Source organism: Pomacea canaliculata, linkage group LG3 (assembly GCF_003073045.1).
Source record: "Pomacea canaliculata isolate SZHN2017 linkage group LG3, ASM307304v1, whole genome shotgun sequence".
Taxonomy (NCBI): domain Eukaryota; kingdom Metazoa; phylum Mollusca; class Gastropoda; order Architaenioglossa; family Ampullariidae; genus Pomacea; species Pomacea canaliculata.
Window position 1 is genome coordinate 39,608,692 of NC_037592.1, and position 12,595 is coordinate 39,621,286.

General features: G+C 39.6%; 1 protein-coding gene across 1 annotated transcript; it reads right to left on the minus strand.

The window, feature by feature from the left end:
- Nucleotides 1–3,327: 3,327 nt before the first annotated feature.
- LOC112560572 lies at nucleotides 3,328–10,768 on the minus strand. Its single transcript, XM_025232496.1, has 7 exons — nucleotides 10,667–10,768; nucleotides 9,421–10,259; nucleotides 7,759–7,906; nucleotides 6,437–6,927; nucleotides 5,870–6,008; nucleotides 5,016–5,194; nucleotides 3,328–4,779 (listed from the first exon to the last, which is right to left on the minus strand). Exons 4-7 carry the CDS (start codon nucleotides 6,813–6,815, stop codon nucleotides 4,514–4,516), a joined length of 963 nt encoding a protein of 320 aa, XP_025088281.1. The 5' UTR covers nucleotides 6,816–6,927; nucleotides 7,759–7,906; nucleotides 9,421–10,259; nucleotides 10,667–10,768; the 3' UTR covers nucleotides 3,328–4,513.
- Nucleotides 10,769–12,595: the final 1,827 nt, after the last annotated feature.

Sequence of the window (12,595 nt, forward strand, 5' to 3'; positions counted from 1 at the left end):
CCTCCCCTTTTGCCCTTTCCTCCGTAATCTAACCCGAGGTGGAATGTTTCTTATTTCCTACACAGAAAATGGTCGATGAAGAGATCGGTGTAGTATTACCTGATTAATAGAAGAACAGACACGGAGACATCATGAGCTGTATACACTCAAACACGTGTCTACCTCGACATCTTTGTATCGTGCGATACAGCATTGAATACAATAATGAACGAGTAGAGCTTTCGTATCGTCGGGTATCGAATCTCAATTTAGATACACCCCTAGCCGGAGGTCACTCGAGGCATCAAACTCTGAGTGGATGCCTCGTGCACAGCTCGTGCACAAACTGAGTGGCTTGCGAACAAGTACGTCACACCAGCCGTTCGTAATTAAGTACGTCACACCAGCAGTTGCAAAACAAGTACGTCACATTCCCAGATGGTCTGTGAAGACGAATTTTTGTTTGTCAATTCCCTAGGGCCTTATATATACACCATATACAGCAGGTTATTATTTGTTTTTCTTTGGATATTGTTGTTTAAACTGAAAGCCACCCGACGCCTTCTGTATGTGGAGCTTTATTTTGTCTGTTTTCTTCGCTATTTAATTTTTTTCCTAATTGTCAACCTTTTTATTTCTCAGGTTATTATCTGTATATCAATGTCTGTAGTATATATGTATATGTACATCCTTAAATACAAAAATAAATAAACTAAGAAGAATATGACGGGAAAAGATGTGATCTAATAATATGTAATATCTTCAGGCAGCTGATAGACAAGGGTTAGAGCACTCAGATTGAAAGCCCCCACTAGCTATGTGGCGCCTCTATTCATCCTGGTCTCAAAAGAACCAATCAAAGGCTCAAAAAATAAAAAAAATGCAGAAAAACTAAATTTTGAGCACAGAATGGTTATTTTTATAAAGAAAGTTTTTTTTCAAACGCTGTAAACTTCTTTGTCAGTCACAATGATTAAATTTACACAGCCAATAGTGCAGTGTAATCAAAGTGATAAATGAGTAATTAATAACTCCGAGCGGTCAAAAGTTGTCGGCCTTTGCACGGGTGAATTCTTCTCTTGGTCTCATGACTGGTTCGATGTCTGGGGTATGTCACCAAAAGTGGAACCCAACCGACTTTGTCTCTGACTTCACTATCACAATGTCAAATATTTAGTATTAATTTGCAACTTAAACGATTGATTAATACATTATTGACTTAGATCTTTAAAAAAAAAGTAATTAAAGGGGAAAATAGTAAAGGTAGGAGAGTTTTCTATAAACAAAGCATTAAAAAATGATAAAAACATTGAAACATTACATTTGAATAAAATGAAACACACCAAGTACACTTTATTCGAGTTCTGTCCCACTCTGTACCACAGATTTTTTTTCTAGCTGAGTACAGTTGTTGCAAAATGTCTGGATTGTTTTACCTTGCAATTTTATATTCCATCATTTGTATGCAGGGCAAAATTCCAGCAATAACACTTATTGAGCAAATATAAGATACATATAACAAAAATAAGCCATGCATCATCTATATCTCCATGACCAGGTGTTTTTTTTTTTTTGAGAGAACTAGAGGACAACATTTTTATCTCCCCTGGCCTATCATTCACACGCTTTTTTGCAAATTTCGTCCCCTTAGCTGCGGCCAGACAATGTCTCACACTCGACACTCTCTGAAAGAAATTCAATGCCGTCCAAGGAATCCATCACTCAAGAGGAAACAAATCGGAGGAAAATGACCTTATAACCTTCACGCGGGTAACCGCCAATGACATTTCCAGATCGACCAAGGCCCGCAACCTAAGCCTGCAGTCAAGGGACTGAACTGTTGGCTTCGACACTTACATCCGACGTCACACTGGTCACAGGTTAACTCTGAGATAAGTCAGTGTCTTTGATAAAATTATAAATATCCTTTTTTTCTTTGGACTTAGACGTCTTTGTCTCTTTTTGTTTCTTATAACACTTTTTTTTGTCTCTGTCTCTGGTAGCAGTTCAGATCCCATAGCTTCCTAACGCGATTCTTACAGAAAGAAAAGAAGGGGGATGAGCAGCTCCTTTAATTTTTCAGCTCGCCCTCTCTCTCTCTATATATATATACCCTTACCTAAGGTGATACGCTCGTTCTTCAACCTCATGTTGTCCAGGGGCAATGACTTACCCTCACCCCCACTTCAAAAGTAAGCAAGCCCTGAAACAAATTTTCTTCTATCTAATATATAAGCTATTCTTATAAAAGAGCGAATACAAATAGATAGGGTGGATTTTCGTGGTCTTTACACACGTTGGGGTGGATTGGGACTTTTGACATTAACTCAATGTTTAGAAGTTTCTTGAACAATCTAACACCATGTCTGTCCCCGGTGTGATGCAGCTAATGGAGGCAACAAGCCGAAGGATTGCGCTTCTTGAAAAAATATTGTGGGATTAATTACGGACATCCTGGAAAGCTAACAAACAACAGTTTTTAACGAAGTGTTGAAACAAGTTAAGACTGATTTCCAGGACATTGTGGAGAGCTTTGTCAAGACGGAAAAACAATGAAATACATTTAGGGCCCTCCCTTAGACACAGCCCTCCACCACTTCGCAGTCTTAACTCAAAGGTTAGACCGAAGAGCGGGTTCAGCAAAGGCTAACGAGGACAAAAAAGACAAACACACTCACACAGATACACTCGCTCATGGCCGCACGCATACACACAAATAAAAGCACATCGGTGCATATGCACAGACGCGCGCGCACACATACACACACGAGCACGCACATATATATATATATAATACATACGCATGCATACATGCACACACGTGATATACACAGACCTATACCAACATCTGTACATACACACACATGCACGTTGGAGTTTGCGCAGCTGCTTTAGCTTTCCTGCTAACAAATTACTCCCCCTGTGATGTTCAGACTAACAGAAGGTCCCCAGAGCTGGACGAGTCGCCTCCCTACAATTAAAAATTCTCCTCTCAGACGTCTGTCCAAGAGATTTGCATAATTACCTGCACGAATTCTTTTTTCCCTTTGCCAACCTCCTTCACCATCTTGGTGAACACTCCAAGCAGACGGTCAAAGGGAAGTAAATGCGGCATTGTTCACCTTGTTAGTGTAAGACTCCCAACAGTTATCTTTTCTTGTGACAGCTAGCCACGAGTTTTTAAACCCTCAGATGCGTGAAAAGATGGGGAAAAAATGAAGGAAAGAAGTGTGGAAACTTGAATAGAATTAGAATTCTTGTAAACAAAGAGAAAGTGCAGGCATGTGTTACTACTGGTTATGCATGCTGTTTATATGAATTATGTAAACACTATTAAGTCAACACAAGTACATTCAATCATTTTATTCTCGCTCATTGGTGTAGCAAAATTCTCCTGTCCTTTAAAGCCGCAATAAATATCAAAATAAATGTCGCAAAATATCTCATGTTAATGGCATGTTTCTCCTTACAGCTAATTGCGCTGTCTCGTATTAGATGACACCATCAGCTTTACAATAAAAACATTCTATTAACATTGATGTGTCAATATTTAAATATAAGAACAATCAGTCTTAAACAAGTGTATCGACAAACAATAGATTTTACCTTGTGCATATAAAACTCCTTATGTCTACAACAATATCTTTGATGCACTTATTTATAAAGATTAATTATTCACATGTGCTTCTGAAAGTTCAATAAATAGCAATATTACAAAGTTTTACACAATTTGTATCGACTTCACAAAAGATCAAAGTGATTTCAATTTGTATGTCCAAAATTAACTTTTTAACAGACATATTATTTTCTAAAATGTTCACATCCTGGAATGTGTGCAAATAACATTCACGGATCTTTTTAATGAACAAAATCAAGACAAAATCAGATATAAGTGAAAAGAGAGGTTAACGAAATGAAATCATAAAGCAAGAAGACAACATGATAATAAAAATAATGATCATAATAATAACCAGGTCATTGTCAATATCAAAATAAAAACAAACAAAAATATTAAAAATAAAATCACAGAATACAAAGCGTGATGACATTTATTATTCACTTAGCAGGTGCGAAAATAAATGACCGACTTCTTCCTGGAAACATACCCTGCCACACACTTGTTACTGCAAGCAAAAGCCGTGTTCATACCAATAAGTTTTATCTTCAACTTCTTAAAGGTGCACCATTGTATATATCACACATCCTCTACCCTCTCAGTCAAACCACAAAACATTTTCTCCAAATATTAGCAGACTTACACCATCTTTGGCATTCTTCCATTGTCAGTATCTCAACCATATTAAAAGCAACAACAAGTAAGCATCCATATATAAATATATCGCAAAGAGACCGTTAAATGAAACCAAAAAAAGCACCATACACAAATAAACATCTTTCTTTAAAAAAAAAAAAAGTAAACTGGTTTTGAGTCTCATATTTCTTTCCATTCAAAGTCACAACCTAGTCCAGACTGTTGCACAGCAGATCAGAATAAAAGTTCGTTTATCTTCCCTTGTGGTGTCGCTGCATCATTTTACGTGTAGAAGAGTCGAACACCGGAAGGCCAGCTGTTTCGTCTGACATCACCGGAAGTGAGAGCACACCTGTGGGTGGCGTCCCTTTGCTGGAAAGGTAACTGCGAGTCAGTGCTTCCTGCGGACGCCAGCTGCGGAGATGTGATAAAAATTACCTCCCCATTGTGGAGAAAGTGGCCGGTGAAGAGTTGCCGCCCTGGATGGGTGGCGTCTTGCGTCAGGCGAGTTATCTCGATGGCCTTGCCGCTGTTGATGTAGTCGTAAGCTGTGAACAGGGTTGATAAGCAATATAAGTACATAAGAACTTGTGTCAAAAAGAGTAAAATTAGTTCTAAGAACTTTCTCACTTTTAAAAAACATTTACATCCACACCACGCCCTCCCATTCGCCACACATACCACGTGACAGTCATGGCGGCTGTTACACAGATAACCATCGTGTAATTATACACACTTAAGAGAGGGTAGGTCATAATTAGCAAATGAGTTGCAAGCAATGTACCTCTCACGGTAAAGCCAACGAGAGGTTTGCTCCCATGAGTTCGGCCTTCACACTGCGCGAGGTCGAGGATCATGCGCACTTGACGTCTTCCTCGCCGGAGCGCGGCGCGCAGTCTGCCGTAGGTCGTTATCTCCTGCACTTCCGCTGATGGCTGAGTCGTGAACTTGACACCACCCAGCCTGCACAACACGAAGAAATGATTAGCTTGGCATTCTCTCTCTTCCTCCTCCCATCCTCTTGCTTTCTTTTCTTTTTCTCGCTCTTTTCTTCTTTTACTCTCTCTCTCTCCATTTCTGCTCCTCCCCCTCCTAACCACCAGTGTGTTTGCTTGACTAAGTACTGATACGCGTAAGATAATACCACCAGATTCTGATCTTTGTGACTATTTTTATAGACATGAGAGCAACAGAAATGAAGCATTGAAGGGCGGGGAAGAACATACAAAGAATATTAGAATAATTGATGAAAGTGCGCATGCGCTGATAAAGGCCTGTATTGTGTGCCGCAAATAAATGACTCGTATGTACAGAAAACCAGACAACGTGTTAGACACATGGAGATGAGTAGACAAAGGTTTAGGTTGGTGCTGAAAATATAGTTGATATCTTAATTTATTTTGCCTCTGTAAACTCTCTGATGTAGTGTCGAAGGTAAGGAGACAAATTATTAAACTTCTAAATATTAACGCAGACAATGTGTTTTTTTAATGCGGATTGTGGTGACAGATGTTTAGGAATTAGATAAAAGCACTTATAGTGAGGCAGAGTCTACTAAACATAGAACGAACATAAATATATTCTTTTGTTTCAATAATTTTTAATAAACCTATTTTTCTAAGCGTGAGCACCACTCACCCACTTTCCGGGTCGTAGAGTTTACACTGAGCTACATGGTCCCATGCCACTTTTTCTGAACTCGAATGTTTGCGGATGAGGCGAACCTGGACGCGGCCATTACTCAGTACAGTTATCTCCCTTATAAGTTCTTCCATGCCTGCGAGAAGTTCAAAGAAGATTCAAGTTAACAAATAAAAATGCAGCATAAAATTAATTGTTATTATGCTATATTGAAAGGTTTCATATGTCTGTTGGTTAGAAATTTAAAAAAATATATATAATCATCAACGATAGCTTTGAGAATATGATAATTCTCATATAATGAATCGACGTTTAAGCGCATTTCTAATCAAAGAATTTGTATCAGGCGAAAACAATTAATTCTAAGTTAAACGCATTAACCTAATGTTTTTCTGATATAGCTTTAAAAAGTAAAAGTAAGCTTTTAAATAATTTATTAAATTCAAAGTTTTTTTGAATTAAGTTTCAGTTAATTAGAAACCGGTTTTAAAATTAATTTACTTTTTTTTACAAATAAGCCACAAATTAACAAAAAGCGTTTTCACAAAATGTTTGAATGTGTACCTTCTTCGCCTTGTATGTACTTTGTCTGCCAAAGTCTTACAAAAGCTTTCTTCTTCAGTTTCTTATCACGAGGGCTTATCTCAAAATCGTCAATGAAGTCTCCGAAAGAAAGTCTTTCCACCTTGTTTTGTGGCGGCAGGGCACAGGCTGTCAGTTCTATGTTGTAGAAGACCACACGACCCGTGTATAGGGCCTCAGAGATGGAGTCAAAGTCCTTCAACACCCACTCCTTGTCCTTTTCCCGTTTCTCTTCTTCTTTCGTCACTTCATCCTCTAGTGCAGACATCCCCTGCCTGTGTGTCTTTCTGTTATTCTTGTCTGTCTGTTTGGTCGGAGTCTCGGTCTCATCAATGCTCGGGAGACTGTTGCCCATGGACATCCCGGGTAGTGTCTGCGGGGCGGCGGAATATGGCGAGGGAGTAGGGTTTGTGGGAAGCTCGTTGTGGTCTGACTCCCCGAGTCATCAACAGATTTCGTCTGGACTTTGCTTCCTGAAGACAGAACCAGTCACGTTAATAAAATACTTTTTTTTTAATTAGATTTTAAAAAAATTCAGTTTATAGGTTAATGAAATGTGATATTTAATTACATTTTCATACAGATACATAAATTCTGTTTATTATATTTATGAGTTTACACATTTTAAAAAATATTAAAAAAACGGGCAAAGAAAATTTAGTAGTAAGCTTTCTTGTTTTCTCGAGCTTTGTAAAAGTTTTTTTAGCACATCATTGGTCTTATAAAATTATTCCCGCTTGCTATTTGCGAACAGGAAAATTGTAGGAGTGATTGAAAAGAATGTAACGACGAGAGCTGACAATCAGAAAACAATAAATACGTTTTAATAAAGAAATATAACTCATCTAAAAGAACTTTGAAATATTTAGAGGGCTGGTACTTCAAAGAACACAACTAGTAATGTCTCCTTTGTTTTCTGTTTGGCTAGTTTTGTGTAAGGGTATGGTTTTTTTTTCCTGTTTCATCCCGGGGTATTAATACAATAACATTCCTATTTGTTCTATTTCATTATAGTTTGTTTACATCAATGTAGAAATTAGGAACTCTCTAACGTTTCTTTATCAGCTTTTGAAATTAAAAACTCCGTAGGCTTTTTGTTTGTTTGTTTGTTTGTTTTTTTTGTTTGTTTGTTTGCTTGCTTTTGTTCGTTTGTTTGTTGCTGTTTTTGCTTTTACTACAGCTATGACTTGCAACAAGACATTGACAACCACCTTACTCTAAACAACAGCAGACAAGGACTATCAGATGTTGCTGTCTAAACAAGAGACGAATGCAAACAGAAGGTCCGACAGCAAGAAACTAACCCTTGGTTCGTGTCGGCAAATCCCTTTGTCCTGATGAGGTTGTACGGGACATCGATTTCAACCAACTTCTGGCCATCACGGCACGATACCAACCCTCATTGGTCTGCAGCAGGTGTGACGTCAGCGTTGTGGACACGGTGATGCGAACCTGAAACAGACAAAAATACGGTTTCAGTGAAAATATTTTTTACGCATTCCATATGCAATGACATCGTTTTTTGATGATGATGATGATGATGATGATGATGAGGAGGAGGAGGAGGAGGAGGAGGTGCAATCAATCATGCGCATGGCTGTAAAAAAGTATCTATATAAGCATTATCATTATTATTATGTAGAAATCATTCTTTCCAATTTTCACTTTTGTTAATCTTTCGGCAATTTCTTTTTTTTTTTTCAACCTTATCTTGCTTTAAATTTTTTCTGTCCCATAAAAGTCCGCAGAAAAGACAGCAATTATAAATTTTTTACCTAAAAAATTAACATCAGAACTTAGTTATGCCCTGAGTTTTTGAACTCTCAATAATGAATGTCTGATTGCATAAAGAACTATTCTACTGCGACATAACCGCAAACAGAGCAACTACCGACTATCTGCTATCGTCTCGCTTTTCTCATGTCTTATGAAAGAGAAATCGTCTCCTCTTTGTCATAATTAAATTCTAAACAGTAATAGGATACACTCTGCTTGAAAACATCTTAAAATAGCAGCCAGCTTCCGGCGCTGAGTTCTGAACTAGGTCAGCTCTGGCCTGGCCTGCATACAAAATGAAATGTGAAGAGGGAAGTCTCAGTTTTCCAAGTATGGCGACTGTTGTTAACCCATTTTCAGACAGAAAGTCTTCAAGCAGGGCATGAATGGTAAAGCAATGCCAACAGTTGAAGACTTTCACTGAACTTGCTACTTCAAGAAGTAAGACACGAAGGCATGGTCAGTGTAACTCAATGGACTGCACCCACCTTTCCCACGAGAACTGGAGATGCACGCAATGAAAGTAAAGAGTTGGATGAAGACGAAGTTCGCCATAAGTTTTTTGAAGAGTACTAATGGCAAGATATTGGAAAAGGAATAATGGGACTGAAGTAGTAATAAAGAAAAGGCGAGATGAAAGGGCGATATATTGGAGAGAGGAAACGATCGAAAGAGAAGATGGAGAAGTGAAAGGAGAATGACAGACAAAAACTCAGACAAAAAAAAAGTTACATTTAAAATATGGTTATTTCTTTTGAAACTATTCACACATAAGCTATGAGTTTTGGAAAAACATTAAATTTATTGGAAATCTGGAAGGATTTTTTTTGTGATGCCAGTGCCAAGGAATTTAATTAGTTGGTCAAACCACTATTTATGCGCAATAATCTACACTGATATAATAGTCACAAAACCAGCTAATTCTGCACTTTTCTCATTTCCTGAAGCTGTTGTGTTATGAAAAAAATTAAAAACCTGTATTCTACGCTCATTTCTTCTATTCGTCTCTATCTGATTTTACTCCTTTCTAACTACTATATTTTTCCTAAGCCCAGCCGAAGAGCTTTTTAAATGTGATAAAGTCAATTTACCCAAGAAAAATCAGCAAATTGCAAGATGTGGAAGATAAATACAGATTGTCATTATTGTTTAGTTCAGACTGCCCATGGCATCCAAGTCCAAAGACTGACCTTCTCTCCGTGAACATAGCCGAGGCACTCCTTGCTGGTGATGCCCACAAAGGTCTTCCGGTTCAAGCGGCGCCAGAACATGTCACATGCTCCCTGCGAGACCAGATCCTTGCGGCGGAGCTTGACGAAGTACTCCAGGTCCTGCGAGGCCTTCTTCTCCACCCGGGGCGAGGCGAAGTTCCAGACCTTCATGCGGATGGCTCGGTGGGGAAGGTCGACTGTGAAGGTGTGGACCCGCTGGCGGAATGGGAACAACGAGTCCCCGCTGTAGTCCTGCACCAGGACGCTGAAGGCTTGCGGGATGAACGGCAGCTCCACCTTGCGGTAGACGGACCGTAACAGGACGTGACGTTTGTCGTTAGGGAGGGAGCGACCGGCATCTTGGAAATACTGCTTGGCATTGGTATACATCCCCGGCAACAGACGCGACAGTCGTACCAGGTCCTTTTGCAGACTCCTGGCTGCCGACTGGACTTTACCTCCGAGGTAGGTTTCGAGACTGCGAACGAATCCTCCGCTGGCAAAGTCGCTGATGCTGTGGGAAGGTCAGTGGGCGGAGCTGGGGAAGGGGATGTCAAGTCTTTAGGGGCGACTGCTATTGCGGGAGAGAGTGGAGACGAGGAGTCTTTCGAGGACAGGGACGACGAGGATAACAGCGATGAAAGCAATGCATGAGAAGACAACTCGGTGGCCATAGGTGGCCAGGGGTTGGAGTCCGACGAGGACATGTAGCGCGTTGTGGCTCCAGTCAGACGAGGGGTCAAGATATAGGCCAGATGGAGAGCCAGGCGGATGGTGGGCAGTAAGTTGCTGGCTGCTACGGTGGTCGCCATTGCTGTCTGGAGTTTTCAAAGGAAAAATAATTTTCTTTTTATGTTCTTTCGTCAAGATCCAATAAAGCTGGACTTCTAGAAACATTTAAACCTGAATGTAACTACAATATCTATCAATGTTGACGAAATACTTACAATTTTATTTATTTTTTCCCAGAATTATAAATAGTTTTGCCGATAAAGTTTAAACATAGGTTTTATATAAAATAGAATTACTTATCTCTACTTCAAAACAGAAATAGTTGTAGAGTACATTTCAATCACAGTTAATTGATAGCTCATTAATTTAGAAATGAATACGATAATGATAAACGATCGGTTATTTTTCAGTCATGTTCACAAACGCGTAGCATTAAAATAATTCTATGGTGCTGATGTAATAATTATTACAAAAGTCATAAAAGTTTGCAAACCTTTGAGATAATTGGCACCAAATGTTGACTTGTGTACAATGTCTGGCCGCTGTGTAGTCAAGCACCGGTCTGGAGAAAGGAGCTGAAAGCTTTGCTATTTAAATCCCTCTCACTTCCGCTGGCCCCGAAAACAGCTCATTAGAGAGGCGAGGGGTTGGTGTGAGCACTACAACTCGCGGGCGGTCACAGAGTGGTGGTCACCGTGGCTAGGAGTCGCTCATACTCTACTCACAGTTCATGAACACTTCCGCAGTTCATTGACAAGTTGTAGGCACAGCTAAATACGGGCTTGGAGTCGACACGTCATCAGTTGAAGGATTCAAATTGAGGCTGTTTGATGACAAAGGTTGACAGAGAGGGAAAGATTGCAAGATGGAGGTAATAGGAGACAGGGGACAAGCACTCGGGACTGTTGACATAGTTGTGAAGGGTTTCTAATTCATTGCGGGTTCATCAAACAGACGCGCACACAAACATATATATATATGTCTGCGCACGAACACACTCACACACATTCACACAGGCATACATATAGACAGACAAAACACATGGACATACAAATAGTCACATACATATATACAAGCGCGTTCACACATAAAACATAAATATTCGAAAAATTTTTTTTGAATATTATGTGTTTGTGTGTGCGGGCATGCCTGTTTAAGCCTGTGTATATGTTTATACATATGCGTATGTACTAATCTGTAAGAGTATACATATTATGACAATTATGTAGCCTAACAATGGGGCAGCAACTAATAAAATCCATAAGATCAATGTCAGCATTAGTGTGGTATCCTCTTCTTCAGAAAAGTTTCTCAAGAAAATAGTTTTCACTCTTTACTTGCAAACAAACGTAAAACATAAAGACTAGCAGACACAATATTTCTCATACTTCTTTCTTCAATAACTGGGGCATCTTAGCAAATAATGGATCAGGGATCTTGAGACGAGGAGTGGGCGGACAAGAGAGAGGGATGAGTGCGAGTCAAGCGCCGTGAAAGATTCACCGTGACGTCACAACCGGAAGTGACAGGGACTCAGTGAGTAAACACGGTGACTCAAAACTAAGCCCAGTTCGCTCGCCACCTTAAGTAGATTATGGTCTTGAAGTGAGCAGTTGTCACTAGAAGATGGAGTGGAAAGTAATTACTTGAAGAAATAAGCTGAGAGCATTGTCCAGGACAAGATTTCTCGAGTAGACGAAGGATGTTGATGAATGGCGCCGTGTGTGGTGGAAGTACCTGCCAGTGGTGAGTCACGCCCACGTGACAGGGAATGAGAGTAAACAACCACCAAACACATGCCAGTCCTTGTAAACTACAGAAAGTGGAGAAAACAAGTTACTTTTCCCGAGGATAAACAGCTTACTTAACATTGACTGGACCATGAGGTTTGTAAGTAAACATTGGTCGGATGGTTTGACTGCAGGAGGAGAAGTGTAGGCATCGGCCACAATGTGTGGGAGAGTCTATTTCAGGAGAAAAAAAGAAAAAGAAACTCCTGCCCAGCATGAGAAAGCTCCAGAGATAGAGTCTCCATGATCTAGATGGTTTATTTACAGCAGCAGGGTTCGCCTCTCGGAAGTTATTGGATTTTATCAGACCATCTCTCTTTCTCTCTTCCCCTCCTTCTCTCTCTTTTACTCAACCTCCTCCCCCACAAACACATTTTCTATATTCTGTTTCACCGTATTTCTAATTTGTTTGTTTGTTTATTTGTTTGTTCCCTAGTTCTTCTTTTCTTTCCTTTTATATCTCCTTATCTTTTGTTCCCCCCCCTAACACTATTTCTTGCTTATTCTTCTGCTAGAGCCTTCTATCCATTTTCTTTCTTTCTTTCCTTCTTTCTCTTCACTACTTTTTCTACCCCTCAATAAATCTGTTTCCTTCATTTTGAGATTGCATTTGTGTGCGTGTACGCGCGTGT